At 36.6% G+C, this 27,806-nt stretch overlaps 2 protein-coding genes across 3 annotated transcripts in view; both read left to right on the top strand.

Moving 5' to 3' along the window:
* RNF128 (ring finger protein 128) overlaps positions 1-14,255 on the top strand; it is a 97,434-nt gene extending 83,179 nt beyond the window's left edge. For both annotated transcript variants that reach the window (XM_037988989.1, XM_007992469.3), the window contains exons 3-7: positions 3,499-3,570; positions 6,502-6,584; positions 7,429-7,525; positions 8,308-8,476; positions 12,840-14,255. In XM_037988989.1, the coding sequence (XP_037844917.1) occupies positions 3,499-3,570; positions 6,502-6,584; positions 7,429-7,525; positions 8,308-8,476; positions 12,840-12,973 (555 nt within the window). In that variant the 3' untranslated portion in view covers positions 12,974-14,255. The remainder of the gene's footprint in view (positions 1-3,498; positions 3,571-6,501; positions 6,585-7,428; positions 7,526-8,307; positions 8,477-12,839) is intronic.
* Positions 14,256-19,993: 5,738 nt separating this feature from the next.
* The window catches only part of TBC1D8B (TBC1 domain family member 8B), a 66,649-nt gene continuing 58,836 nt past the window's right edge, over positions 19,994-27,806 (top strand). Inside the window, exon 1 of the mRNA XM_007992470.3 lies at positions 19,994-20,268. Within this exon, the coding sequence (XP_007990661.2) occupies positions 20,139-20,268 (130 nt within the window). The 5' untranslated portion in view covers positions 19,994-20,138. The remainder of the gene's footprint in view (positions 20,269-27,806) is intronic.

Below are 27,806 nucleotides of genomic sequence, written 5' to 3'. Positions count from 1 at the left end.
GTTTGTGCTTTTTACTAAAATCACTTGTCTTGCATCCATATTTAAAGAAAATAGCTTTTCTTTATATAAGCCCAGTAAGAGCTGTTGAAAATATTCAAATTTTCTTTTAAACACATTTTTATTCTAAGGCTGCTTTGTTAAACATTAGTTTATGCTATGCTGTAAATCTTTTAGAGATCCTTTAAAAATCAAATCTCTTGTCTAGTGCCTTCTGGTATTTTTGGATTTGGCCCTATTTTTTTATTTTTTGTATTCTCACCCACCATCATTTTCTAGCATTGGCCTTAATGCAAGTTCTACTGTTCTCCTGGGCATAGACTCAGACATTATATACAAAGTTTGCCTTTGATCCTACACTTCAAATTAATTTGCATTATAGTCTTGGCTATAATTAAGAAAGTTATATATTTGGCATTAATGCCTGATAAATTGATAAGCACTAGCACTGGAGATTCAGACATTTATATTGTATTGAATGGAATGTTTTGCAATGAGAAATCAGACTATATAGACTGAATCAAATAAATACCCTAGAGAGGTATCACTTCCTTATGAGAGCTTTCCCAAACTGTGTTATACAGCTTGTTGCCTAAACCTAAATTACAATTGCTTTAAGGACAAAGAGCAAAATGATTCTGAAAGACATCATCAATTACATTACATTTTTTTCCCATTTCTTCTTGCTGGCTCTATTTTTTTCTCATTTGCATTTTTCTCCTCTCGATGTCCAACTGACTCATGATCTATGTGAAAAGAAAGTAGTGAAGTGTAGGTGTGTGGGCCAGGGCCAAGACCCTGTAGGCATACAGGTGGAAGGATTGCCACAGTTTGACAGACCCTGAAATCCAGAAGCTAGAAAAACATCAAAAGACAGCTGAATTATGGATGGTTATATTGTAATGGACTCTTGGAATATGAAGAGCAGAGTTCCAGTACCAGCTTTATTATTTAGATGTTGCATTCCCTTTTGAATAAGTTATTTTAGTTTTTCAACCCTCCACTTGAGCATCTCTAAAATGAGGATATTACCTTCTTCTGGGGGTTTTTGTGAGGATTAAATGAAGTAATGGATATTAAAAAATTTTAAACTGTGTAACAACTGTATATTGTAAGGAAATGGTAGGAGTAGTTTCCTACTCCATGCTACGGTCAAAACAAATAGCTACTTTGATATAACTCTGCACTTCAGTGGGGCTGACACTAGCTCTGATATTTCGAGCAAGACATCCTTCCTCTTTGAGCATCAGTTTTCTTTGTCTGATTAGATGTCGGGCTCGGTAATCTAAAGATCCTAGGTGTACCTTTGTTCACTGTCACTCTATTATTATCTTACAAGTAACAAAATAGAAGGGAAGATATTTGTGCTGAAATTAAGTCCCATCATAGAATTTTTTTAGTTCACAATTATGTCCCAAAATGGGAGTGAAAGTGCCTTGATTATCACCACTTTTCCTTCTTAGGATCTAGGCCTTCCTATTCACTGTTTCTGATAGGCTTATTTGCTGGTCAGGTAATAATCTGAGAGGTTTCTGCTTTTCCTGTGACAGCAAAGAAATACTTTGGCTGATATTCTCCTTGGCATTAAGTTAAATATCTTTCACAAAATGATATCTTACATAGGAGACAGATTTGAACATCAAGGAGATTTCTCACATACTGATACTTATGGATTCCTACCTTCCAAAATATATTTGCTACAAATATTTGTAGCATTTGTAGCAAATATATATTGGCAAGTACCTGTTATGCTTATTGATGAATGGTAGTTTACATTTTATGTAATAAACATTTTCTTGAGTGTCTGCTATATGCCAGACATTATACTAAATACTTACATTATCTCTAATTTTCATGTAACATAAATGTCAGCTGGAGATGGGGGTACATATAGGAAGGAAGCTGCTTACATTCTCACAATGATCTCTGGTTCTGGGGGCCTACTTTTTGCCGAATTTCTAAGTATGTTCATTTTACAGTTCAAAATAGAAAGATCACTTATCTTGCCATCTTGCACATGCTACTGTTATATTCCACACGTGTATTAGTCAGGTTTGTGTTGCTGTAAAGGAATACCTGAGGCTGGGTAATTTATTTAAAAAAAGAAGTTGATTTGCCTCATGGTTCTGCAGGCTATATAAGAAGCTTGGTGCCAACCTCAGCTTCTGATGAAAGCTTCAGGAAGCTACCTATCATGGAAGAAAGGAAAGGAGGGAGCACATGTGTCACAGGGTGAGAGAGAGGGAGCAGATGCCAGGCTCTTTTAAACAACCAGCATGAACTGAGAACTCACTCATTACCATAAGGACGGCATTAAGCCCTTTATGAGGGATCCTCCTCCATGACCCAAATACCTCCCACCATGCCCCACCTCCAACATTGGGGGTCACACTTCAATGAGATTTGGAGGGGACAAATATTCACCATATCAACACAGCATCTACCAAGTGTTATACTTAGCCTCTATTTCAATTCATATGTATATTATATTCACTTGAGGCATTCGTGTATGTAGTAGACTTTAGTGAAGGGGAGTGAAGTATTTGCAGCATCACCAATAACTTCAAATTGATGCCAAATATCTTAACAAATATCACCTGGGATTTTTTCCTCTGGCTGGTTCACCCCACCTAGAGGGACAATGTTATTGGACTATATAGACTCTCTTTATAGTCTTTCCCTCACCTGGGAGATTCTTCCCACACCGCAACTTCACTTCTGACTCAATTATGCGTAATGTTTTAGTTTTTATTCCATAAATGAGCCTGTGGCTTGCTTTTGCATATCCAGATACATCTAGATATATGCTCAGTGAAACAATAAAAGGTGACCACTCTCAGAATCAATCTTCTTCACAAAGCAATCGTGGTTATAAACACAAATATTTTTCTTAATACCAAACAGTGTAAAGGTTGGTACTACCCTCATTTTATAGATAAATAAACAAGCTCAAATAATTAAATGACTTGTGCTGGGTTATTCATTGAGTAAGTGACAAAGTCAGATTTTGAACCATTTGAATCCAAATCAAATAATTAAATGACTTGTGCTGGGTTATTCATTGAGTAAGTGACAAAGTCAGATTTTGAACCATTTGAATCCAAATCCTATGCACTTTCCACCAAACAAGACATGATTCAAAAAGGAAATTGGAAAAAATGCATGTTAATGTCCTCTGAGCTTATAAATAGGAAGATTGCTTTGAAAATTAATAGCATTTGAATCCATTAGGGGTGGGGGAAATGTATTTTTACCATTATGGTCCCAACAGTATTGTTTAAGGAAGTAGGGAAACATAGTAAGTGAAAAGTCTCAGTAACTTGGAAAATCCTGCCTGATGTTAGGTAAATGGGACATTTATTATGGATAATTAAGTTTTATCTTTTAAAATTCGTTTGTATATTGACTTTTACCTGATAAATATTTATTGATCCTCTCTATCTTTTTCATCATAATTCTTTTAAAAAATAGTTTTTCTAATACCTGCTGTTTTTTTTACAGAGGCAATTAAAGGCAGATGCTAAAAAAGCTATTGGAAGACTTCAACTACGCACACTGAAACAAGGAGACAAGGTACATTCATGACTTTTAAATGCTACTTGTTTTAAAGCAGTGCTACTAAGCCATTGTTCAGGCTAAATGTTCTTCCTAAGTATGCTTTTATTGTAATTTATGAACCTTATTGACTTTTTATATGTATTTGATTCTAGAGGTAGGCTGAATAATGGCCCCCCAAAGATCTAAGATATCTATTCCCTTGAACCTGTGAATATTACCTTATATGGCAAAAAGGACTTTGCAGATATGATTAAGTTAAGGGTCATGAGATGGGGAGATTATCCTGGATTATCCAGGTAGATTCAAAATATAATTGTGGTGTCCTTATAAGAGGGAGAGAGGGAGATTTGACCACAGTACAGTAAGGGATGTGACAGTGGAAGCAACAGGTTGGGGTGATACAAGGAAGGGGCTAGGTGGTAAGGGATGCAGACACTCTCTAGAAGCTGGGAAAGGTAAGGAGAGGGATTCTCCCCTGCTGACTCCAGAAAGAGCACAGTATTGCCAATGCCTTGATTATAGACTTCTGATTTCCAGAACAGTAAGAGAATAAACTTGTGTTGTTTTAAGCCACTGAATTATGACAATTTGTTACTGCAACTATAGGAAACTAATACAATGCTTTAGTGTTACTTTGCTTGAATATGTATTTTCAGATTTAGGATAGTTGAAAACTACCATTGATGGGTAAAACATGTATTTCAAAAATAGCTGTAGAACTTATGGAAATAATACACCATTTTAAATCTTACCAAAGCCATGAAACTGTAAAACACTAATGAAAGAGAGAAATCAAAAAAGATCTAAATAAATGGAAACATATACCATGTTCATGGGTCAGAAGACTTGCTGTTGTTAAGATGTCGGTTCCCCACCAAACTGATTTATGGATTTGATGCAGTTTCAATAAAAATCCTAGTATAAATCTTTGATAGAAATTGACAGCCTGATTCTAAGCTTAGATGAAAATGCAAAAGAACTAGAATAAACAAAACAATTTTGATAAAGAACAACTTGGGATGATTCATACTACCTGATTTGCAGAATTATTTTAAAGTCACAGCAGTCAAGATAGTGTTGTATTGGGAAAAGGATAGATTTATAGATCAATGGAACAGAAGAGAGAGTCCAGAAATAAACTCACACATGTATGGTCGATTGACTTTCCATAAAAGTGCAAAAGCAATTCAGTGAAGAAAGGATAGCCTTTTCAGGAGGATAGCCAGTTGTTGGATATCCATATGCAGTGATTGGATATCCTTAAGCAAAAAGCAAGCAAACAGACAAACAAAAAAGAACTTAAATCCATTCTTCATACCCTATGTAAGCATTATTTCAATAGATCATAGACCTTAACATAAAACCTAGAACTATGAAATTTTTAGAAGAAAACTTTAAAGAAAAATATTTTCATGACTTGGGTGACAAATATTTCTTAGATATAACTCCAAAAACAAGTCCAAAAAAGAAAAAAAAATGGTACATTTGGCCTTGTCAAAATTGGGAGTTATACCTGATGTAATTGACGAGTTGATGGGTACTGACGAGTTGGTGGGTGCAGCACACCAACATGGCACAAGTATACATATGTAACAAACCTGCACGTTATGCACATGTACCCTAGAACTTAAAGTATAATAATAATAATAATAAAGAATTTCTGTTCTTTATTAAACTTCTGTTAGAAGAAGGAAAAGATAAGGTACAGACTGGGAGAAAGTATTTGCAAATCATATGTCTGTTAAAGAGCTATACCTAGAATATAAAGAACTCTCAAAACGTAACAGTAAGAATACAAACAACCTAACAGAAAACTGGCAAGCAAAACAGACAATCCAGCAAAAAAATATGAATGGCAAATAAGCACACAAAAGATGTTCAACATCATTAATAATTAAAGAAATACAAATTAAAGCCACAATGAAATACCATTGTACATTCATTAGAATGGCTAAAATACATACAACTGAAAATACCAAGAGCTGGTCAAGATTTGGAGCAACTGGTACTCTCATTCATTTGCTGGTAAGAATGCAAAATGTATAGCCAATTTGAAAATGTTTGGCAGTTCCTTCTGAAGTTGAAAATACACTTACCATAACACCTAGCAATCTCACTACTAGATATTTACTCTAAAGGGAGAAAATATCTATGTTCACATAAAAACACAACTGTTCATAGCAGCTTTATTCATATTGTCAAATACTGGAAAAAAGCCAAATATTGCTCAACTGGTGAATGGATAAACTGTGGTACATACATATCATGGAATACTATTTAGCAATAAAAGTGTGATGGGAACCCCACTGATACATACAGCATTATGGATGAATCTCAAATGTATTATGCTAAGTTTAAAAAATCCAAACTCAAAAGCTAGATAATGCATGATTCCATTTATATGATATTCTGGGAAAGCCAAAACTATAAAAACAGATCAGTGGTTGCCAGGAGGTGGGGATGAGAGGAAAGGATAACTACAAAGAGTTTGGAGGAGTTTGTTGGGAGTAATAGCACTATTCTGTATCTTGATTGTGGTAAGGATTAAGAGACTATATATTTTTCAAAACATGCAGAACTGTACATTAAAAGGGTAAATTTTACTGTATATGAACTATACCTTATTTTTTTAATGAGAAAAGTTATAGAACTTGTACAAATGGTATTTTATGAATTCTAAAATCAGGAAAAATAGTTTAAATCAGTGCTACATGTTTCTCTTGGTTCTTTTCCCCTTTTGTTTCACTTTATTCTTTTACCTTTTTAAAGTCTGGATAATTTTAAATCACCTTTGGGAACTTTACAGTTACATAACCATTCGGTGATATAATGCTCCTCCTTTTATAGGAATTTAGGCTGGTTAAGTACATATATGTTCTGATCTTCTTCTGCAGTTTAATATATTTTTTCTTATCTGTCAGAGTAACAATAACTACTTGCTTGTAGGAAATTGGCCCTGATGGAGACAGTTGTGCTGTGTGCATTGAATTGTATAAACCAAATGATTTGGTACGCATCTTAACCTGCAAGTAAGTTTGATTTTCTTCTATATCTTCAATAAAAATAGCTGACCCACAAAAATGATTGTGATGGAAGAAAACTATTTTGAATATTTCCACATTAATGTTAAAAATGTTTATTTTTTAACTTATTTTCATTTAAATATAGAATGGTTTATTTTTATGTTCATTCATTTATTAATATTACTGAAATTGGTATAAGTCTAACTGTAATGTGGTTCAATTTGTTCTAAACTAATTCCATAGAAAACTGAGAACCTAGCCAGCACTATATATATATATATATTTTTTTAAATGTATTCTAATCCATCGAGAAAAAAATAAAATGAAATCAACTCATGAGCATCTATTTGGAAGTGTTCATTCCTTAGTTTTATAAATTATCCCTCTCCTGAAGGTTGTTCTTAATACTCCTTCTTAGCTATTTAATACAATAGTGATGCTCTTGGAACATATCACATTGCCTAAAGCATCAGTACGGTGGTGTTGTACTCAATACTATATTGGACTATGTTATTGAGAATGACTGTACCATTTATCAGTTAGGGAATTATAACTGTTTAAGATTTGAAATAATGAACAAAGTCTTAGGTCAGGTAGCATCCTAGCCATTTTCAAATGAGTACTGAAAATATTTTTTTTGGAGCTAGAGTAGTGAGGCTTTTACATTTAAAAGTACTGTATTATGGAATTTCCAAATTTTGTTTCTGTGGCTCCTTCATTGTATGAATAGTGTGTTTAAAAGAAAAGGCATCCATTCAAAGACTAAAAGTTACACTAAGTAATCTGTTAATATATATTAGGCAAAGTGTTGCTACTTCACAACTGATAATTATGTTTTTTTCTGCATTAGCCATATTTTCCATAAGACATGTGTTGACCCATGGCTGTTAGAACACAGGACTTGCCCCATGTGCAAATGTGACATACTCAAAGCTTTGGGAATTGAGGTAAACATTAATATGTTATTTATATGAAGAATATATGCCTGGGCTTTGGGGAAAACAACAAAATAACGTCCTTATTTTTTAGCTATGTAATATGCCATACTTACAGTTTATACCTAAAACCAGACATATTTATATCATATAGACAATGAGGTGCCACCTTGGGCCATCTCCATTTTCCTTCTTCCTCCCTCTTTCCAAATACATTCAATTATTTGGTCAGAATTTGAAATGATAACCATGTAAACCACCAACTTGGCATCCCTCTTTCTATTTTTGTAATCTTTTAATGTTGCATAATGAGCAAACTTGGAGTTAAATAAGCAGACATAATTTGAGAAAGCATAATAAATACTAAATTATAATTTTATATTTGGTAAATGAAAAAAAGGCCTGTTTTCAAGATACAACATAAAATCAAGCTCAGATCTTGACATGGGAAGATACATAGATGACAGTGATTCTCAAGTTCCATAGGAGACAGCATGACTTTTTAGGGCCTAACTTGTACCTAGCATTATTTTATGAAGTGCTGGGATCACTCAAATGAACATATCAGATGAGAGTACACTCTGCCTATAGCATCTTTCACCCCATTGGTGGACCCAGTTACTCTGTTTTGACTGGGGCAAACGAGAGACCCGTGACCATCAAAAGGGATCATAGGTTTAAAAGGTTGAGAAATATTGCTGCAGTGAGTCACCTATAAAGAAACTTTGAAGTGATATGTCGAGGAAAAGCGTGTACACTGAAAGGCTTTTAATTTTTTCAAATGCTCTTTAAAGGTGGATGTTGAAGATGGATCAGTGTCCTTACAAGTCCCTGTATCCAATGAAACATCCAATAGTGCCTCCTCCCATGAAGAGGATAATCGCAGTGAGACCGCATCATCTGGATATGCTTCAGTACAGGGAGCAGATGAACCCCCTCTGGAGGAACACGTGCAGTCAACAAGTAAGCATACTAAAGGTTAATGAGTGCACTACAATTCATTGTGGATCATATGCCTGTATAGTACTCTTGCTTTTTAGCGTTTGTTCTATTCAGCCATTATCATGATCCAAGTTTTTTCTGCTTAAAATAATGCCGTGAAGGATGCACCCCTACCTTAATATTCATATATTCAAATGTATTTGAAATAGATGAAATGCATCAGAGTGGGGATTATTTACAAAAGAAAGATTTATTGGAACGCTTCTCTCTGATGCATTTAAATCTTGGCTTATTAACTACTTACAGAGGGTAAGAAGAAACTTTAAACTTTAGAAGCCATTGTTCATTGCAGATAAAGCAGAAGTTAAGATAAAGGAATTCTGAAATGATAAAATAGAATTCAATTTACAAAAGCTTGATTTATGCCCAGCTTCTCCAGAAACCATGTTTTGCAAATAGGAAACTGTTTAAGAATGGTATGTGCTGCCACCTGTTGACTATTTACCATGAAATGAACAAACTGTTAGAAACTAAAATTGAATATATCATTTTCAAAATTCATATGAATTCGTATTGCAACTTAATAATTTTATGCCAAATGAGAAATTTTAGGGAGTTCTGTTTTTCCCTATAAAGATAAAACCCCTATAAAAATTATTTTCCCTTTCTTTAACCTCAATCTTTTCCATGTTTTTGTTGGTTTGAAAGTCTTCTCTCAACAATCCTCGTTTTGAGATGATTTAATTCTAGCATAAAAGTAAAACAAAAACTGATTGTCAAGATGATTTATGAAACTTTCAGCTTCCTATGATATAAAACCTTGTCCTCATAGGCTTATCAGTGCCATAGATACCACTTCTGAAGATAGCACAATGAATATAACCATGCAGAGGCAAACTTTGTATTTCTTGTATATATCTTCCCTTGAATATAAACTAGTTATAAGTATCTTAATAATGGGTGGATTATTCTACCTATAATAGAGAATCATTGTCTGATTGCTCCAGATGATCTTGTACTCTCATAATTGTGTGGTAATAGAATTCAGTAAAGATAAAAGAGAGTGTACAAGATAATTTATTGCTAGTCTTTTAAAAAACAACATTCCAATCTACTCTTTTTGTGTTCTGTTCTTCTGTGGGTAGGGGTGGGATGGGGGAAGAGGTAAGCACAATAGATTTTTAAGAGATTTGAAAAGCAAATGAAATAGCGATCCATGTTCCTCCTCCTGTATTCTTAATTTGGATAATAGTAATACTCACCCAAGTGCCCTAAAACAGAAACTAAGGATATCCCAAATTCTTCCCACTTCCCCTTCCTATTGATTAAACATCTGTGTTCTCAACTCTGTCCCCTAATTTCCAACCTTAATTCCACAGTCATAGTTTGAGCCACTATCTTCTCTTTGCCTATTCTTTCCATTCTTCCTTACCCAAGAAATTAGGGGAGCCCAGTATAACTCCTGTTTCTCCTTTAAGACTGACACCTCTTTGAGAAGCCTCTCTTGACTAGATGTGATGGCCCTGCTGTTGGCTTCCATAGAACTTCAATCATTGCACTTACTACACTGAATTGTATTAAAACTTCTAAAGTTCCTTTGGGTAAGAACAGTGTCTTATATTCGCTATTGTCTATCTAGCACCTAGCACATAGTAGATACTCAAATTTGTGTTGAATGAATGACCACTTAAACCAGATTTCATTTTGTCTGGGATTACATATTACTAGTTTAAGAATCTTTCGTCTTTTGTATTAGCCATTGATTCTTATGGTGATAGTTGATTTGCATAACTTTGTAAATACACATAGTTCATGTTGTGTGTCACATCATTGGGCTAAGTTCTATTAGAGCACTGGTTTTCAAACTATTCATTGAGTCACCTGGAGGGCTTATTAAAACAGAGAGGTCACCATCAGAGTTTCTGACTCAGTGGGTCTTGAATGATGCCTAGGAATTTTCATTTCTAACAGGTTCCCAGGTGATACTGATGCTACTAGTCCAGGGACCACATTTTGAGAACCATTGAATAAGGGCCCTACTGTCAATCCCAGCTGTATATGAAAATCACCTAGAGAGATTTTAAACTTTGCTGATGTTTGGGCTGTACCTCAGAGCAACTGTGATTTAACATGAGGTGCAGGGCCCGGGCACAGGTATTTTTTATTTTACTTTTGAAATGATTTCAGACTGACTGACAAAAACATTTCAAAAATAATACAAAAAATGCCCATATACCCTTTGCCCAGCTTCTCCAAATGTTAACATCTTATGTAACCATATACAATTATCAAAACCAGGAAATTTGCTGATAAAATGTTATTATCAAAACTATAAACTTGACTCAAATTTCACCAGTTAGCCCACTAATGTCCTTTTTCTGTCCCAGGATCCCACATTGCATTTAATTGTCATGTGTCTTAGTCTCCAATCTGTGACACTTCGTTCTTTGTCTTTCACGACCTTGATGCTTCTGAAGATTACTGGTCAGTTATTTTCTAGAGTGTCCCTCAATTTGGGCAAGTCTGCTGTTTCTGAGTGATTAAATTTATTGTCCATTTTTGTCAAGAATACTACAGAACTGATGTTGTGCCCCTTTCAGTGCCCCCATATCATTCCAGGAAGCACATGATGTTAGTGTCTTATTACTGATGATTCAAACTTTGCCCACTTGGTTAAGGTGGTGTCTGCCAGGTTTTTCCCTTTAAAATTACCATTTTTCCCTTTGTAATTATTAAATATCTTATAGAGAGATACTTGGAGACTACACAAATGTCCTGGTTCTCATCATACTTCTACCCACTACTTTTAGCAATCATTGATGCTTCTTGCTTGCAGTAATTATTGCTGAAGTATTTACCAAATGGTGATTTTCTGTTTCCATCATTCTTTGTACATTTATTGATTAAACTTCTAATGTAAGGAAGAACTATTCCTTCTCCTCCATTTATTTATTCAATTATTTATTTATTATACTATAGGATCCTAGATGTTTCTTTCATTCTATAATATCATTCTCATCATTTATCCCTTGCTCATATCATCCTAGATTTGGTCATTGGGAACTTGTTCAAGTTGATTTCTGTGTTCTTTCAACTTTCTTACTTTCTGGTAACACAAGGTGTTCTAGGTCTGGGATTAGCCAACTTTTTCTGTAAGGGGCCACATAGTAAATATGTTAGGCTTTGAAGGCCGTAAGTCTTCATTTTCATACCCTTATTTTTTGTTTTCGTTGGTTTGTTTTACAACCTTTTACAACCATGATAAACACTTTTAGCTATGGCGGGTAGGCTGGAGTTTGCTGGTCCCTAGGCTAAAATCTAGGTTAACCTTGTACTTTCCCTATCCTAGCCCTAGAATCAGCCACTTCTTCAGGAGGCCTTTTACTGGAGAGTGGTATTTCAAAACCAGAATCTGAGCAACAGGCATGTTTATTGCTACTGGGGTGTCATTGCTATTGGCCCTTTTAGCGAACAAGACTAGAAAATATATGTATTTACTCTCACAAATATACACATACATATACATTATTTCTCTATCTGTCATTTCATCTATTTATCTGAAAAACAATGACCCTACTAATACGTCTGATTCCAATCCAACACCACAGGGTTCATTCTGGCCTCTCCCTTTATTTATTTGTAACTCCTTTCTCCGACAGTGAAAGGAGAAAGACTCTTTTTATCCACAGTATTTTTACTTATTTGTTCAATTATAGAATATACATAAAATAGTTTCAGCGTTGCTAACACATACCCCTGTGTAAAACAATGTCAGTAACTAGTGTACAGTTCTTTTTGTTTTTAGCCTTACAAGTTAGAGTCAAAATACTGTTTTCCAACGTTATTTAAGTTTAGTTGTTTTCTTCCCTGTGCTCTTCACATGGTTATGTATTTCATTTATAATACAATTAAGTTCATTTATTACTGTTTGTATTCAATTTTGGGCATCCTTCCAACTTCCTGGTTGATTTTTTAAATCTATCTATCTATATTTATGTGTATGAAGAAGCACTGGTAATTTTTTTAAGTTCCCAGGTTTGGACACTTAAAAAATATATAGCCAGATTTAACAGCTTGTTATATTTAAGGTAAGGAAGAAGTAGAAGACATAATTTTTGCTCTTAAGGAGGCTATAATCTGGGTAGAAATAAACCCATGTATGTGAATCAAAAAAGGGGCAATTATAAATCAATATAATAATGCCATATATGCTTTATGTAAGATATAGTATAAATCATATAATTATTAAAGGTACAGGGAATGAGTATGATAATCAGAGTATGATGAAATTAAATAAGAAAGACTTCTTGGAACTACATGATGAATTTTGTCTTAAAAGAAGAGAGGGGCAAAATCATCCTAAAATTGCTATTTCTTTTTAAAGATGAAAATCTACAGCTGGTAAACCATGAAGCAAATTCTGTGTCAGTGGATGTTGTTCCTCATGTTGACAACCCAACTTTTGAAGAAGATGAAACTCCTGATCAAGAGACTGCTGTTCAAGAAATTAAATCTTAAAGTCTGTGTCAATAGAAAACTTGAACCGTTAGTAATAACAGAACTGCCAATCAGGGCCTAGTTTCTATTAATAAACTGGATAAATTTAATAAAATAAGAGTGATACTGAAAGTGCAGAGATGACTAATATTATGCTATAGTTAAATGGCTTAAAATATTTAACCTGTTAACTTTTTTCCACAAACTCATTATAATGTTTTTCATAGGCAAGTTTCCTCTCAATAGTGATAGCAACATTTTTAGATTCAAAACTGTCTTCAAGAAGTCATGTTTTTCATTTATAACAATTTTCTTATAAAAACATGTTGCTTTTAAAATGTGGAGTAGCTATAATCACTTTATTTTATGATAGTATCTTAATGAAAAATACTACTACTTTAGCTTGGGCTATATGTGTCAGGGTTTTTCTCCAGGTGCTTATATTGATCTGGAATTGTAATGTAAAAAGCAGTGCAAACTTAGGCTAGTTCTTCTTGAAATGTCTATTTAAGCTACTTTAAGTTAATAGAACAAGATTAAAGCAAAATATTCATTTTAACTTTTTCTTGTTTTTAAAATTAGGCTGAATGTACTTCATGTGAGTGTCAACCATAGTTTATCAGAGATTATGGACTGAATTGATTGGTATATTAGTGACATCAACTTGACACAAGATTAGACAAAAAGGTTCCTTACAAAAATACTGTGTAACTATTTCTCAAACTTATGGGATTTTTCAAAAGCACAGTATATGAATCATCATACTGTTTGAAAATGGTAATGACAGAGTAAGTAACACTAATATTGGTCATTGATCTTTGTGCATGAATTAGTCTACAGAAAAAAATGTTCTGTAAAATTAGTCTGTTGAAAATGTTTTCCAAACAATGTTACTTTGCAAATTGAGTTTATGTTTGACCTAAATGGGCTAAAATTACATTAGATAAACTAAAATTCTGTCCATGTAACTATAAATTTTGTGAATGCATTTTCCTGGTGTTTGAAAAAGAAACAGGGGAGAATTCCAGGTGCCTTAATACAAAGTTTGAAGCTTCATCCACCAAAGTTAAATAGAGCTATTTAAAAATGCACTTTATTTGTACTCTGTGTGGCTTATCTTTTGTTTTAGAATTTTGTTCAAATTCTAGCAGAATTTAGGCAAAAATAAAACAGACATGTATTTTTGTTTGCTGAATGGATGAAACCATTGCATTCTTGTACGCTGATTTGAAATGCTGTAAATATGTCCCGATTTGTATTGATTCTCTTTAAATATAAAACGTAAATAAAATATTCCAATAAACGTTTGTGTCTGGTGTTGGTTTAACTGTCTGTATTAGGATGTTTCTTGTGTCACTATAAAGGAATACCTGAGACTGGGTAATATATAAAGAAAACAGGATTAACTGGCTCATGGTTTTGTAAGCTGTATAGTAAGCATGGGGCCAACATCTGCTCCGCTTCTGGTAAGGGCCTCAGGAAGTTTACAATCATGATGTGAAGGTTAAGTGGAAGGAAACACACCACATGGCAAGAGCAGGAGGAAGACAGAGAGAAGCAAGATGTTCCAGACTCTTAAACAAGCAGATCTTGCATGAACTGAGTGAGAACTCACTTATCACCAAGGGGATGATACTAAATCATTCATGAGAGATCCACCCCCATGATCCAATCGCCCCCACTAGGCCTCACCCCCAACACTGAGAATCACATTTCAACATGAGATTTGGAAGGGACAAATATCCAAACCTTATCACTGTCCATACACTAACTTTTCTCATATAATATGTCTGGATTTGGGAGGTAAGAAAATGGTTGGATGTAAATGGTCATTTATCTATTTGATCAATAAACACTAAAACTTTAGTATGATATATTTACATATTACATAGAGAGGAATGGATACCATTGTGGTATCATTCAACTTACCAGGAGTTATTGTTAAATGTCAGCAAGGTAAAAAGAGGTTGACCAGTAATAATATAACATTAAAATAGACCTTGATGCCAGTCCATCTTCATGCTATCAATGACATAGGAGCTTTTATTACCTTAAAGTGTTTCTTCAGCCTTCTCTTTGGCAGTGTGATTGTCAGGATGCTGTTAATGAACTAAGTGCATCTTTCTTTTGTCAAGCATGTTAAGAATACACAGATGCCTGGAACGCCTCAGCACTATGATTATCAAACCAGGTACATGTGTCTTACGTGACGATATGCGGGGGACAGGGGTGGATGTGTGATGCCTATATTCTTGCCATATAATCTTAGAGAGTTAACCTTTTTTCAAGTTTTGTGGGACTTCTTTTGGGGCATTTTTAAGTATTTTTTAAATTTTTAAACGTTGTACTGAAGTATAATTTACCCGTTGTAAATATATCATTGGAATATGTTTAGCAAATGTGTAGATACGTACAACTATTACCACAATCCAGTTTTAGAACATTCCATCACCCCAAAACATTCCCTCATGCCCATTTACAGTCAGTTCCCCCTCCCATTCCCAGCCCCACACCACTACCAATCTGCTTTCTGTCTCTATAGATTTGTCTATTGTGGACATTTCATATAAATGGAATCATACATTATATGGCCTTTTGTGACTGGCTTCTTCCCCTTAGCATAATGTTTTCAAGGTTCCTCCATGTTGTAGCATATATCAGTATTTCATTTTCCTTGCTGAGCAATATTCTATTGTATGGATATACCACTTGTGGCTATCCATTCAACAATTAATGAACCCTTGGACTATTCTTTTTGGCCATTATGGATGGATAATGCTGCTATGCACATTCACATACAAGTATTTGTGTAGATATATGTTTTAGATTCTCTTGGTTATAAACCAAGGTGAGAAATTCCATAACACTTGTGAATTTTCTTCCTGTTATTATCGTTTGACATTCTTTAGCTTGAGCATCAGACTTGATGCTACACTCTCACATCGTAGTAAAAATATAAGCTGGTGTTTTTTAACAGTGGCAGTAACATTTGTATGTCTATGGAGTCTCCAACTTAAGAAGGGTTTTCACAGTTTATTTGTAAGTTTAATGGAACCCAGGTTGTGTTATCTTATAAATAAGAATATACATGGTTCCCAAGTCAATCAGTAAAAATATATTTAGAGATACAATTGGAATGCTAGGAAGATTCCTTCCCCCACCTACATCTAGTTTCTGTTCACTTATGAAACATTTTATTTAAGTTCTAAAATGTCTGGGAAAATGTTATCACCTTAGGCTGTAACAAATTTTGAGTTATTTACCTTGTTCATTGCTTTCGTTTGTAGTTAATTTTTTATATTTTTAAACATTGAACAATATAAAATTTAAATAAATATACTACACGAGACTTAAAAGAAATTCATTATTATGATGGACACTTTGACCTCCAGAGATAAATGTTCATTATCCTCTACCGTCAGAGCTAATGTGAAATGTCTGAGAAACACTATCCACTAGTTCTCAAACTTTTTCTACATAAACAGTCTCATTAATGTGGTATGTTAATAGGCATACCTAGACTGATAGTTAAGAGAGAAGTATAGATAAATAGGATTTAGCATGGAAGGTTAGTGGCAATTTCCCCTTCTACTTGTAATACCAACTGATATCCCACATCTAAACCATAGCCTTAGAAAACTAAATGGTCACGTGCTGTTATAAACATTATTTTTGGAGGGGGTAACAGGGTCTCACTCTGTCACCCAGGCTGGAGTGCAGTGGTGCAATCTCGGCTCACTGCAACCTGTGCCTCCCAGGCTCAAGCAATCCTTCCACCTCAGCCTAGCAAGTAGCTGGGACTACAAGCACGCATCACCATGCCAGGCTAATTTTTGTACTTTTTGTAGAGACAGGCATGTTCTCTTGGCATGTTCCTCAAACTGGTCTCAAACTCCTGAGCTCAAGCAATCCACCCGCTTTTCAACCTCCCAAAATGCGGGGATTACAGTCGTGAGCCACCGCACCCGGCCCCTGTCATAAACCTTTTTAAAAAGCAATTCAGTGATCTAAAATTCATTAATAGCTTATTTTTTAAGAAGATATCTATGTGGATCTTAATAGAAACATGAGTACCCCCAATTTGTTGTAGAGTTTGATTTTCAAATACCTAATTTGCTTTAAATCAGTGCACCTAAAACGTTAATATGCCTACAAGTTACTTGGGGATCTTGTTTAAATGCACATTCCAGTTCAGCAGGTGTAGAAGGAAGTATGAGATTCGGAATTTCTAGCAAGCTCCAGGGTGATGCAAATGTTGCTGGTCTGGGGTCCACACTTTCAGTAGCAAAGCTTTAAATGGCTCTCCTGTAGCAGTAGTCCACCTGTTTTGAATCTTACTGCTTCTAAACTAGCTGCAGACTGCAAAAAAGTATAAGGTAAGCTAGTGATATTCCTTTCAAAAAAGCCAGTAAAATCCTGAGTGACAGCTCCAGTCTTTCCATAGCACAGGGTTTGGAATTGCTATTTGGGGTTTCCAAATACCTTTTCTTATAGGTGTTTGAGGCTCTTAGAAGGCTGAGTCAGCTGAAAAACTGATCTTCAGAAAAACGAGGTATTATTTATCTCTACATGGTATATTATTGGGTTTGTTAATATGTGGCTTGGATAAGTCAGAAAACAAGAATGGAAGCAGACAGATGAGTTGGGAAGCTATATTATCATATGGCAGGAAAGTGTTGTGAGGCTAATCTAAAGCCATAGAAAAAGAAGCAGAGGAGTGTGTGTTTGTGTATGTGTGTGTGTGTGAGAGAGAGACAGAGACAGAGAGACAGAGAGAGAGAGACTGACCAACCAATGGACTGACTGACCAAGTTCTTACCTTCAGTGTTTTGGTAATCAGTGGCCTTTGAACTAGGAAACCTAGTAGGAGAAACATCAACCAGGGGGAATATTGGAAAAATAAGTTTGGTTTTGAACATGTTGTATTTGAAGTAACTATGGACCATATGCATAAGCAATATAGTGTCATGGTTTGTAATCAGACAAATCTAGGTTCAAATTCCAGCTTTGCCGTTTATTTAGCTATACGATCTTAAGCAAATTACTTCTCTGAGCCTCCTTTCCTTCATTCGTAAAGTAAGCATGTAAAAATGTGTAAGCTTATTAATGAAAATTAAATGACATAATACATATACAGCACCAGTACAGCACCAGTACAGTACCAGCAATGCAGTGTGCAATCCCAGTCCTCCTTCCCCAAACAATTTATATTGACATTGAATAGAGTGGCACGCTCTGTTTTTTAAGGTGCTTCTAGGAAAATACTTTTATTTGCAAGGGTGTGAAATAAGTTATGATCAAGCCAAAAATTTAGATCACATAAGCAATTTAATTAGAAAAAAATGTTTACATAATCGGTGAAATGTTTACTTACAAAAGTTGGAGCTCTCTAAATGCCCTGCTGTAAGCCAAAAGTGGGCCTGATCCTGTAACAGGGAGCATGTGGGAATACCTGGATGAAGTTGCAGAGTAAACAGGTAGAAAAACCATCCAGTTCTGGATAGCCTTTGACACACTGTAACCTTTAAGGTTATTGGAAAAGAATGTGGTTTGATGGGGAAGGAAGTAAAAAGAGGAAGGAAAAGTAAAAAGAAAGGAAGACATCTCTCAACGTTTGTTACATTTACTGATCTTTCTCCAGGAAGAGAAGAAGAAATTACCTCCCTTAGTACACATTCAAATTGCGAAGACTTTTCCCAAAGATACATTACAGCCTGGACTCCGAAAGGATTATCTCTTTCCAGACTGTCCAGATAGCTGCCTTGGGACTACTTACTGCCATTTAGTAGAAGAGAATCCCAGACTGCCCCTTTTCTCATTCACAAGAAAAATCCCTGCTTGGAGCACACGCCTGCCTCACTCGAGATGGCTCACATCTTGGAAGGTTACCCCAGAGACGCTCCTCCAGGGCAGAGTTCCTTGGCTTGGCATCTGCGTGTGCCCAACCCCATTTTTTTTTTTTTATCCACATAGCTTTGAGGCTGTATTCTCAAAACAGCTTGCCAAGAGCCCCTTGCTTATACATTGCCTCCCAACTCCTTCCTCCCTCTAAACTTGTTTTCACTTTTAGTGCACTCTTTAATTCCGGTGGACTTAGTTATTGCAATAAATAAAAACATCTCTCAAATATTTCCTCACAGCGATATCATGCAAATTACTGACCTCATTCACCTTAGTGTTCAAACCGCTGCGCGTCATTGCCAAGATACAAAGAGGTAAAGGTTGCTCCCAAAGGGATTTTTTTTTTTCTTAAGAGTTTAAGAAAGAAAAAAAAATGCTCATAAATTGTTTAGGTTCCAAAATAGGAAGTTGGACAAGAGATTTTCTGTGGTTCATTACAGTAGTTTAATAAACAGATAGGGGCGACAGTGAAGGAAAAGAGGGGTGCACGGAGTGAAGAAAATGCGTGGCTTCTGGAAATGTTATGTTCTTCCTATACAACCAAAAAGAGCTTAATCTAGGCATTAATTTTGGATTTAGAGAAGGAATTGTATCACTGACTGTGTGACCTTGGATAAGTTGCCTCACCCGACAGTGCTTTCCTTTATTAATGTGCAAAGCGGGGACGAATGTCTACTTCGCAAGACTGCTGTGAGGATTACGTGAGATCGCCTGAGTTTATTGTGAGAACTCATTAAGTGTTAGTTGTTGCTACTGCTGCTTCCTGGAATGAGCTGATATTCCAAAATTCCAGAAACTTTGTTTTCTACAGTTTAATGCCTTCGGCTGTAAAACGATAAAAAGAAGCAACACCTTTACACCTGGAACTCACTTATTTGAACCAAAAAAACGCTTTAAACTTCAGATAGGTAAAACACACTTAACTGGTGGCTGGGACCCGCTTTGAAAGCACCCCCACCCATTCTCACCCCAGTGTATTGTGGGAAGCGTAGTCCCATGTTCCAGTTGCGAGAGCACAGAAAAGCGCGTAGGAAACTACAACTCCCAAGAGGTAAAGAAGCGGGACTATTTCCCAGTCTGGCGGTAGCGCTGTGGGAGGGAATTGGCAATCTCTATGCCTACGTGGGAGAGAAGGGAGGGTTGGGGGAAGTGTGGAAAACCTGAACCTGAGCTGCTGTCGCCTGAGGAAGATTTGGTAGGAGGAGAAGCAGAGGGGAAGAGACGGGTTGAGGGTGAGGCGAGGAGGGCATCTAGGTCACTGCTCCCGGGGGGCACAAAGTTCGCGATGTGGCTGAAGCCTGAGGAAGTGCTTCTGAAAAATGCGCTGAAGCTGTGGCTGATGGAAAGGTCCAACGACTACTTCGTGCTGCAGCGGCGTCGGGGCTACGGGGAGGAAGGCGGAGGGGGGCTCACAGGTAAGCTGTGGCCACCCTACCTGCCTCTGGGCTGTCTTCGCTGTTACTTAAAAGGTGGCGAGGACAACAGTTACTCGTACCGGTTTCCCGATCCTAAATCGTGGGCGGAGGGACTGGGGTTCTTTTCCCGACATCACCTTTCCGCCACCACCTCCAAGTCCTGAGAATGTCTCACTGGACGACGAGCTGCTCTTTGGTTGGGACAGGTGAAGGGAGGAGCGCGGTTCTTTCTGAGGCCAAGGAAGAAACGGGCACCTATCTTGTCGCTTCCCATAGGGGGAGGGGGACTGATGACGAGTGTTAGACCTAGACAGGTCGCATTTAGGCTGGTGACAGGGGCCAGTTCGCAGTTGTGAACTTAACTTTTCTCACAGAACCCATACTGATCATCAGCACCCTGGGGAGTTTAAGTGTATGGGGGATGGGATGGAGTGGGGACGCGGGGATGGTGCGGAGAAAGGGAGGCGCCCCATCACATCCTGAGAAATAGACATCAAAAGAAAGATTAGGGAGGAGGGAGACCTGGAGTCAGGGGAGGTGGAGGGGTAGGCTCGGAATTGCTGACCTCTCCCAATTTAGCATCTTTTACTTTGTCTCCAAGTTTTAAATCTTTGGGATTCCCTCTCAAAGTCTGTTAACAATGTCGTAATAAATTAATCTCTTGAGTGTCTGGTGCTGCCCCTTCATTCAAAGCTGTGATTGTAAGCCAGACGGTAAGAGTTTAACTCTTCCTGTCTAACCCACCCTGACCCCAATTCTTAAAAACTGGTTTTTTTGGCCAAATATTTAAAGTTTCCAAAGAATGTTATTTTGAGACCACTCATCTTGGGTAGGGACATTTAAAGTTTTGGACGTTGGGAAAACAAGAGCTCTTTTTCTAATCAATCTCTAATTTGGTATTGTGACCTTGAAGTGGTGGACCAGGCAGCGTGATGTAATGGAAAGAGGGAAGAGTCCCTAAAACCTGCATTTTAGTCCCATCCTACTCTCTTACTTGTTGGATGACATTCCTCAAATTCTTTCATTTACTCAACCTTAAGCACCTACTGTGTGCCACAAGGTTCACAAGATTCAGTTCCTTGGCTTTGCAGTGCTTATAATCTGCATAAGAAGGGTGGGATGGGCTAAGGGAAAAAGAAGACCAACTAGTAAACTAGGCAAGCTATAATTCATGGAGGAGATGACCTTGCTTTTTCTGTCTTGGAAAATGGTGCCTATCTCACAAAGTTGAGAGGATAAAACGAAAAATAATGGCAACAAATCAATGTATGTCGTTAAGATGGTGATAAATGTATGCTGTTATTTCGTTTTCAAGCCACTCCCAGGGTGCAAAGAATTCTGAGGTTCTACAGGACATTCTTAAAAATTTTGCTAGACCTATTAATCTTACCCAACTTCTAAAAAGGCCCTCTTGAAGATATGGCAACAAAAATTGCCCTGTTAAATGTGACATTTTGTCATTTTCTAATTTTTAAAAATTACAAATGCTATTTTACAGAAGAGTCTTTCCATTTAGTAGATGCAGATATTTTTCAGATCAAAATTTTAGAATCGATGTTCATAATTACCCAGTGACATAAATTATTCTCTTGAGTCCATTGAGAATAGTTTAGGAAATATTTAAAATATATTTCAGCCTGGGCACGGTGGTTTAGGCCTGTAATTCCAGCACTTTGGGAAGCTGAGGCAGGTGGATCGCTTGAGACCAGGAGTTCAAGACCAGTCTGGACAACATGACAAAACCCATCTCTACAAAAAAGACTAAAATTAGCCGGCCATGTGGCCCCAGCTACTGGAGAGACAGACGTGAGAGGATGGCTTGAGCCTGGGAGATCAAGGCCACAGGGCCACTGCACTCCAGCCTGGACAACAGAGGGAGACTCTTCTCAAAAAAAAAAAAAAAAAAAAAAATAGATTTTATATCCTGTGTTACAGCCTCAGGAATAGTCTTATAATTTATTTTTGTTCCTCATAATAAAACTGTGCTCCTTTAAGTAGGTAAATCAAATTCTTGAAAATGTAATCACTGTAATGTAGTATTACATGGTTTTTAAACTTGTTGCAAGTTTCCTTTAAACAATCACTCCTTGTTTTCTGTGTTTGATTTTTTCATTTGACATGCTTTTTTTTTTTTTTGAGGCAGGGTCTCTCACTCTGTCGCCCAGGCTTGAGGGCAGTGATAGAGGTGTGATTATAGCTCACAGCAGCGTGGAACTCCTAGGCTCAAGTGATCTTCCCACCTCAGCCTCTGGAGTAGCTAGGACTTCAGGTACAAGCCACTAAACCTGGGTAATTTAATTTTTTTTTTTAAGAGACAGGCTGTGTTGCCCAGGCACGGTCTTGAGCTCCTGGCCTTAGGATCCTCCCACCTTGGTCTCCCAAATGACTGGGATTGGGATTACAGGAATGAGCCACCTCACCCAGCTTGACATGCTTTCTTCTTAAAGCGTGGACCAACTGCACTAGTTTACCTCTATCCTGCCCACTCCATTTACTAGTTCCCATAGTCTAGAATAAGAGGAATCTGTCTGAAGAAATAAACTAAGATTTCTACCACATATATATGTTGTGACTAGTGATATCCCCATTCATTTAGTGGTCAGTTTATATCTCTTCATGATTATTTTACCTGTGGTATTGACAAGATGCTTGAAATTACCACATGAGAGCTACCACTGTAATTCCATGTAAATTAAACAAAATGGATCAGAAAGGAACAAAGAGGTGCTTTTAAGGTTCATTGGGTTCTTTTTTGTCCAGAGCAAAAGTGTGTGCTGATTTTCCTGACTGCTCAATTACAGTATTCTTACTTAAAATCATGAAGCCAAAAGCTTTGTTGTGCTTTACCACAAATCCACATTTGGATTAGCTCTCACAGGAGCTTAACTGTGTGCCAGCATAAGTTTGCCTCTGTCCATTTTGTTTGCTAAAATCCAGTGTTACGTGCTATCCCTTTAAAAGATTAGTTTGCATTTTGTTTAATGAAGAAATGATAATGATCATCTAGAAATGTTAATAGTTATACTTTAAGATTTCATTTCTTTGCCATATGATGATTGGCGGTAATCACCAGCAATGTAGTGACTTTAAGTGTGGACTTGATAAAGTTAGTTGACTGCATTTTTTTTCTAATAATGGAATAGCAGCCACAGAGAACCCAAGGATTATTAAAACAAGAGATGAGTTTTGAAGTTAGAATTCTGAGGTACCTCTTTTAAATTTTTGAAATACTTCTAGTGGATATCTGATAGATTACTGACTATTTGCCTAACTTTATCTTACTTAATTGTTCTGGCTCACAGCAGGATGGAATATCTTGTGGAAATTTTTGTTATACATAAGCTGTTTTATAGATAAAGCGATTTTCCTTAATTTAGAGAAATAATTCACTCTGCTGGATTTTACGGTCCCCTTATGTTATCTCTTGCTTCTCCCAGCTAATAATGACTCTTCTGTGGCACCTACATTTAGCACCTGGTTTTATAGAGTTAAAACTAACTTATGAATATTTGTCTTATTAAGCACAAATCAATTTGCTTTGCTTGGCAGATGGGAACTACTACCTGAATGGAGCTATGGGGCTACGTTCTACTAAGTACTCTAGTACATGGGATTTAGGAAGGTCTGCCAATCAGGAAGCCTTCATATAGGTAGTTTTTAAAGAGTATTTTACTTTTGAATTTTCCATATCTGAATAGTGTAAGCAGGTTCTTGGGTGTTAGACTGATAAGCTCCCTCAGTAGACCTTTTTTGTGTGGTATAGAACAAAGCTAGGAAGTAAAACTTATTAAAATGGAGAATTTTTAGATATTCTGTTTATTTCCCTTTTCATCTTGGTACCATTACTTTGAAATTAAATCATCTGTAAAAACCGGAATATGATAATGTTTGAAATAAGCTTTTCATTTTATATTTACATAGACTTCGCAAATCACTGTATAAACAATTTGTCATAAACACATACATAATAAACAATAAGGTAGCCTTATAAAAACCTCTTAATGACCATCCCTTGAAAATATAAAGCTTCTTTCCCCTATTTCCTTACCCCAGACTCAAGGAGTCCAACTCTGAAAATGTTCGCCTTAGATATTTATTAGCAAAATATCCCTGCATTTCATGCTTACAAAGGAGGCATCTGATAACAAATTTTGGCCTTCTAAGTACCTGTTTACTGAGATAAAGATGCCCAAATGGTAAGCATGACATTTCATTTAAGGTAAGGAAAGATCTACCGCCCGCCATACACACACACACACACACATACACATACATGCGCACACACACACACAATTAATAAGTTAACATTTTGGCTTATTAAAAAGAAAATCCCATGGGGAAACCCCTAGAGGGGACAGATCACGCTATGTGCTCCCATCCCTTTCTGGAACATCTTGGTCCCTGTGAAATCAAGTTAAAAATTACTTTTAAAGACCTCTGAATGAGAAAGAGCAACTTTGTAGGAAGTTTTGAGTAATGAAGGATGATCAGTGTTACCCCTCACCTTTTTTTAAAAAAGTAGTGGAAAGATTATTGACTGCATACCTAAGTAGAAAACTAATATTTGCTACCAAGTAGATTTCATTCTAATAAAAAAAAAAAAAAAAAACTGAAAAGTCGTGACATTGACCATCCTTTATATCTCAAAATCTCCTGCAAGGCTGCCCTTTCTTATTCAAAAGGTCTTTAAAGGTAATTTTTTACTTGATTTCAGAGAACAAAATGTTTCGGGGAGGGAGAGGAATACAGTGTGATTTGCCCTCCCTAGGTATTGTCCTATGGGATTAAAAAATAAAAATAAAAAATAAATAAACCAGGCTGGGCATGGTGGCTCACGCCTGTAATCCCAATACTTTGGAAGGCCAAGGCAGGTGGATCATTTGAGGTCAGGAGTTTGAAACCAACCTGGCCAACATGTTGAAACCCTGTTCCTACTAAAAATATAAAAATTAGCCGGGTTTGGTGGTGGGTGCCTGTAGTCCCAGCTACTGGTGAGGCTAAGGCAGGAGAATCACTTGAACCCAGGAGGTGGAGGCTGCAGTGAGCCAAGATGGTGCTGTTGCACTCCAGCCTGGGTGACACAGAGAGACTGCATCTCCAAAATAATAATAATAATAAATAAATAAACCAACTACAAGCCAACATCCACAAATATATGAATATACCACCAAGTTCAGTGATTCCACTTGCCCCGTTAACCCTGCTTCTTTTATCTTCCTTGATTTTTTGATAGTTTTATGTCTCTATTCAGCTATAATTATTTTATAAAGGCTTAGTTTCCTCATCTGTAAAATGGGGATTAAAACTTGTCTTCTCTACCTCACAGCATTTTTTATGTGAGTCAAATGAGTTTTGAAACTTGTGAGCAACTATACAAATACTTGACATTTATCTATTAATGAAAGAGAGAGATGTTCAAATGCCATTTTCTGGGCCTGAAGATCAAAGGGAGCTATATATTTATGCCCTTTTCCCTAGTAATTACTTTCCCCATGTTGAATATATAAATTGATTTGGAGTGGTAACATGGATTATATCTGATATGCAATGATATCACTACAGAAACAAAACACTGATAGTTACTAATTGAAGAATTTGGGCATGATAGTGATTATGCATTTATGGTTTATAATCAGAATAATGTACAATAATTAGAATAACTTATCAGGACATCATTTCTTTTTGATCTCTCATCGCCCAAAACCTAGAAGTTCTCAAACAGTCCTTCCACAGATATCAGCATCACTTGTCTTGCTGAGTGGTGATAAAGAGTACATATAACACCGGTTACCTTAGTGGTATTTTTCAAAACAATACTTTAAAAAGAAATAATTATTCAACTAGTGAAAACTCATGCTGTTTGTGAACAATTGTGGAAGGCTTATGGCTATAAGGTAAGCTAAAAATAAAAAATAAAAAGCAGTCAGGCGTGGTGGTGCACACCTGTAGTCCCAGCTACTTAGGAGGCTGGAGTGGGGTGGAGGATTGCTTGAGTCCAGGAGTTTCAGGCCAGCCTAGGCAATATAGTGAGATAAAAAATATTTTAAAAAGTAAAAGGCATAACAATGTTTGCCACATTGCTCTACAGCTATGACAGATTTTATATTGCCTTTATGATAGAACGTTTGCCTAGTTTTCCACCTTTTGCTACTGCTATGTAACCACAAAAGGTAAGAGTAAATCCTAAATGTGATGGTATACAATACTTTAATTCAACAGATATTTACTGAGTGCCTTTTAAAAACCAAGCACTGTTTTAAGTGCTGGAGATAAAGCAATGAAAAAAAAAAACAAAGTCCCTACTCTCATGGAGCTAATACTGTGCAGTTGGGGGAGGCAAATAAATAAATAATATATTATATGACTGGTGCTGATAAGCAATATGAAGAAAAATAAAGTAAGGTATCATGATAGAGAGGGGAGGAGATTGGTATATTAGAGAAACTGGTCTGGGAAGGCCTTTTAGGGTGACCTATGAGCAGAGACTGGTGGTACTAGAGTATATGAGCCAAACAAGTATTTGGGAACAGAGTGAATACATATAATTTTTTCTAGGAGTTTTTCTGTGAAGGGAAACAGAGAAATAGGGTGGTAGCCGGCCCTTGTCCTGGGTGTTGTGTATATAGTGGTGACTAAGACAGGAATAGTTCCGGCCGGGCGCAGTGGCTCACACCTGTAATCCCAGCGCTTTGGGAGGCCGAGGCAGGTGGATCACCTGAGGTCAGGAGTTCGAGACCAGCCTGGCCAACATGGTGAAACCCCATCTCTACAAAAAATACAAAAATTAGCTGGGCATGGTGGCACGCACCTGTAATCCCAGTTACTTGGGAGGCTGAGGCAGGAGAATCACTTGAACCCACGAGGTGGAGGTTGCAGTGAGTCGAGATCACACCACTGTACTCCAGCCTTGGTGACAAGAGTGAGACTCCATCTCAAAAAAATAAAATAAAATAAAAGAAGACAGAAATAGTTCCAACCTTTACAGAGTTTATAATGTGGTGGGTCAGACAGTTGATAAATATGTAAGCAAACAAATACAATTGCTAGTGTAGTCAGTAATAATAACAGCCTTGTTCTGTTGGCTTAGAAATCTCCATAATGCAGGGAAACCCCCAAAGCAATTTTCCAAGGCCAGCTGTCTTGTAAAGTATGCTTATCTGAAGTCCTATTAAAGATACAAATATTTCCTAAAAGCAGTGATTAATAATAGGTGGTGTACTGGTGGCAAAGTTCCAGTGTGGCATCTGTGAAGCATCTTGTCAAAAACCAGTTTGGGGTGTTTTCAAATTAAATCATCTATCTATGAGCACTAACAATATCTGAGAGGTGGTTTGGTAGAAGTAGGGGTGGGATGTTCTAAGTGGAAAGAATAATGTGATAGTGCAAAAGCAAAAGATAACAGTTGTTGGGGACACAGCAAATATTCTAGATTCATTTACGTGGAGTTGAAAATATGAGACTTAATATATAATGCACTTAGCGACTAGAAAAAGGTTATTGAAGAGCAATGTCTTAATCTATACCAGAGGAAAACCTGA

The sequence above is a fragment of the Chlorocebus sabaeus genome, chromosome X (genome assembly GCF_047675955.1).
Source record: "Chlorocebus sabaeus isolate Y175 chromosome X, mChlSab1.0.hap1, whole genome shotgun sequence".
Classification (NCBI taxonomy): Eukaryota; Metazoa; Chordata; class Mammalia; order Primates; family Cercopithecidae; genus Chlorocebus; species Chlorocebus sabaeus.
This window is presented reverse-complemented; position numbering and strand designations above follow the sequence as displayed.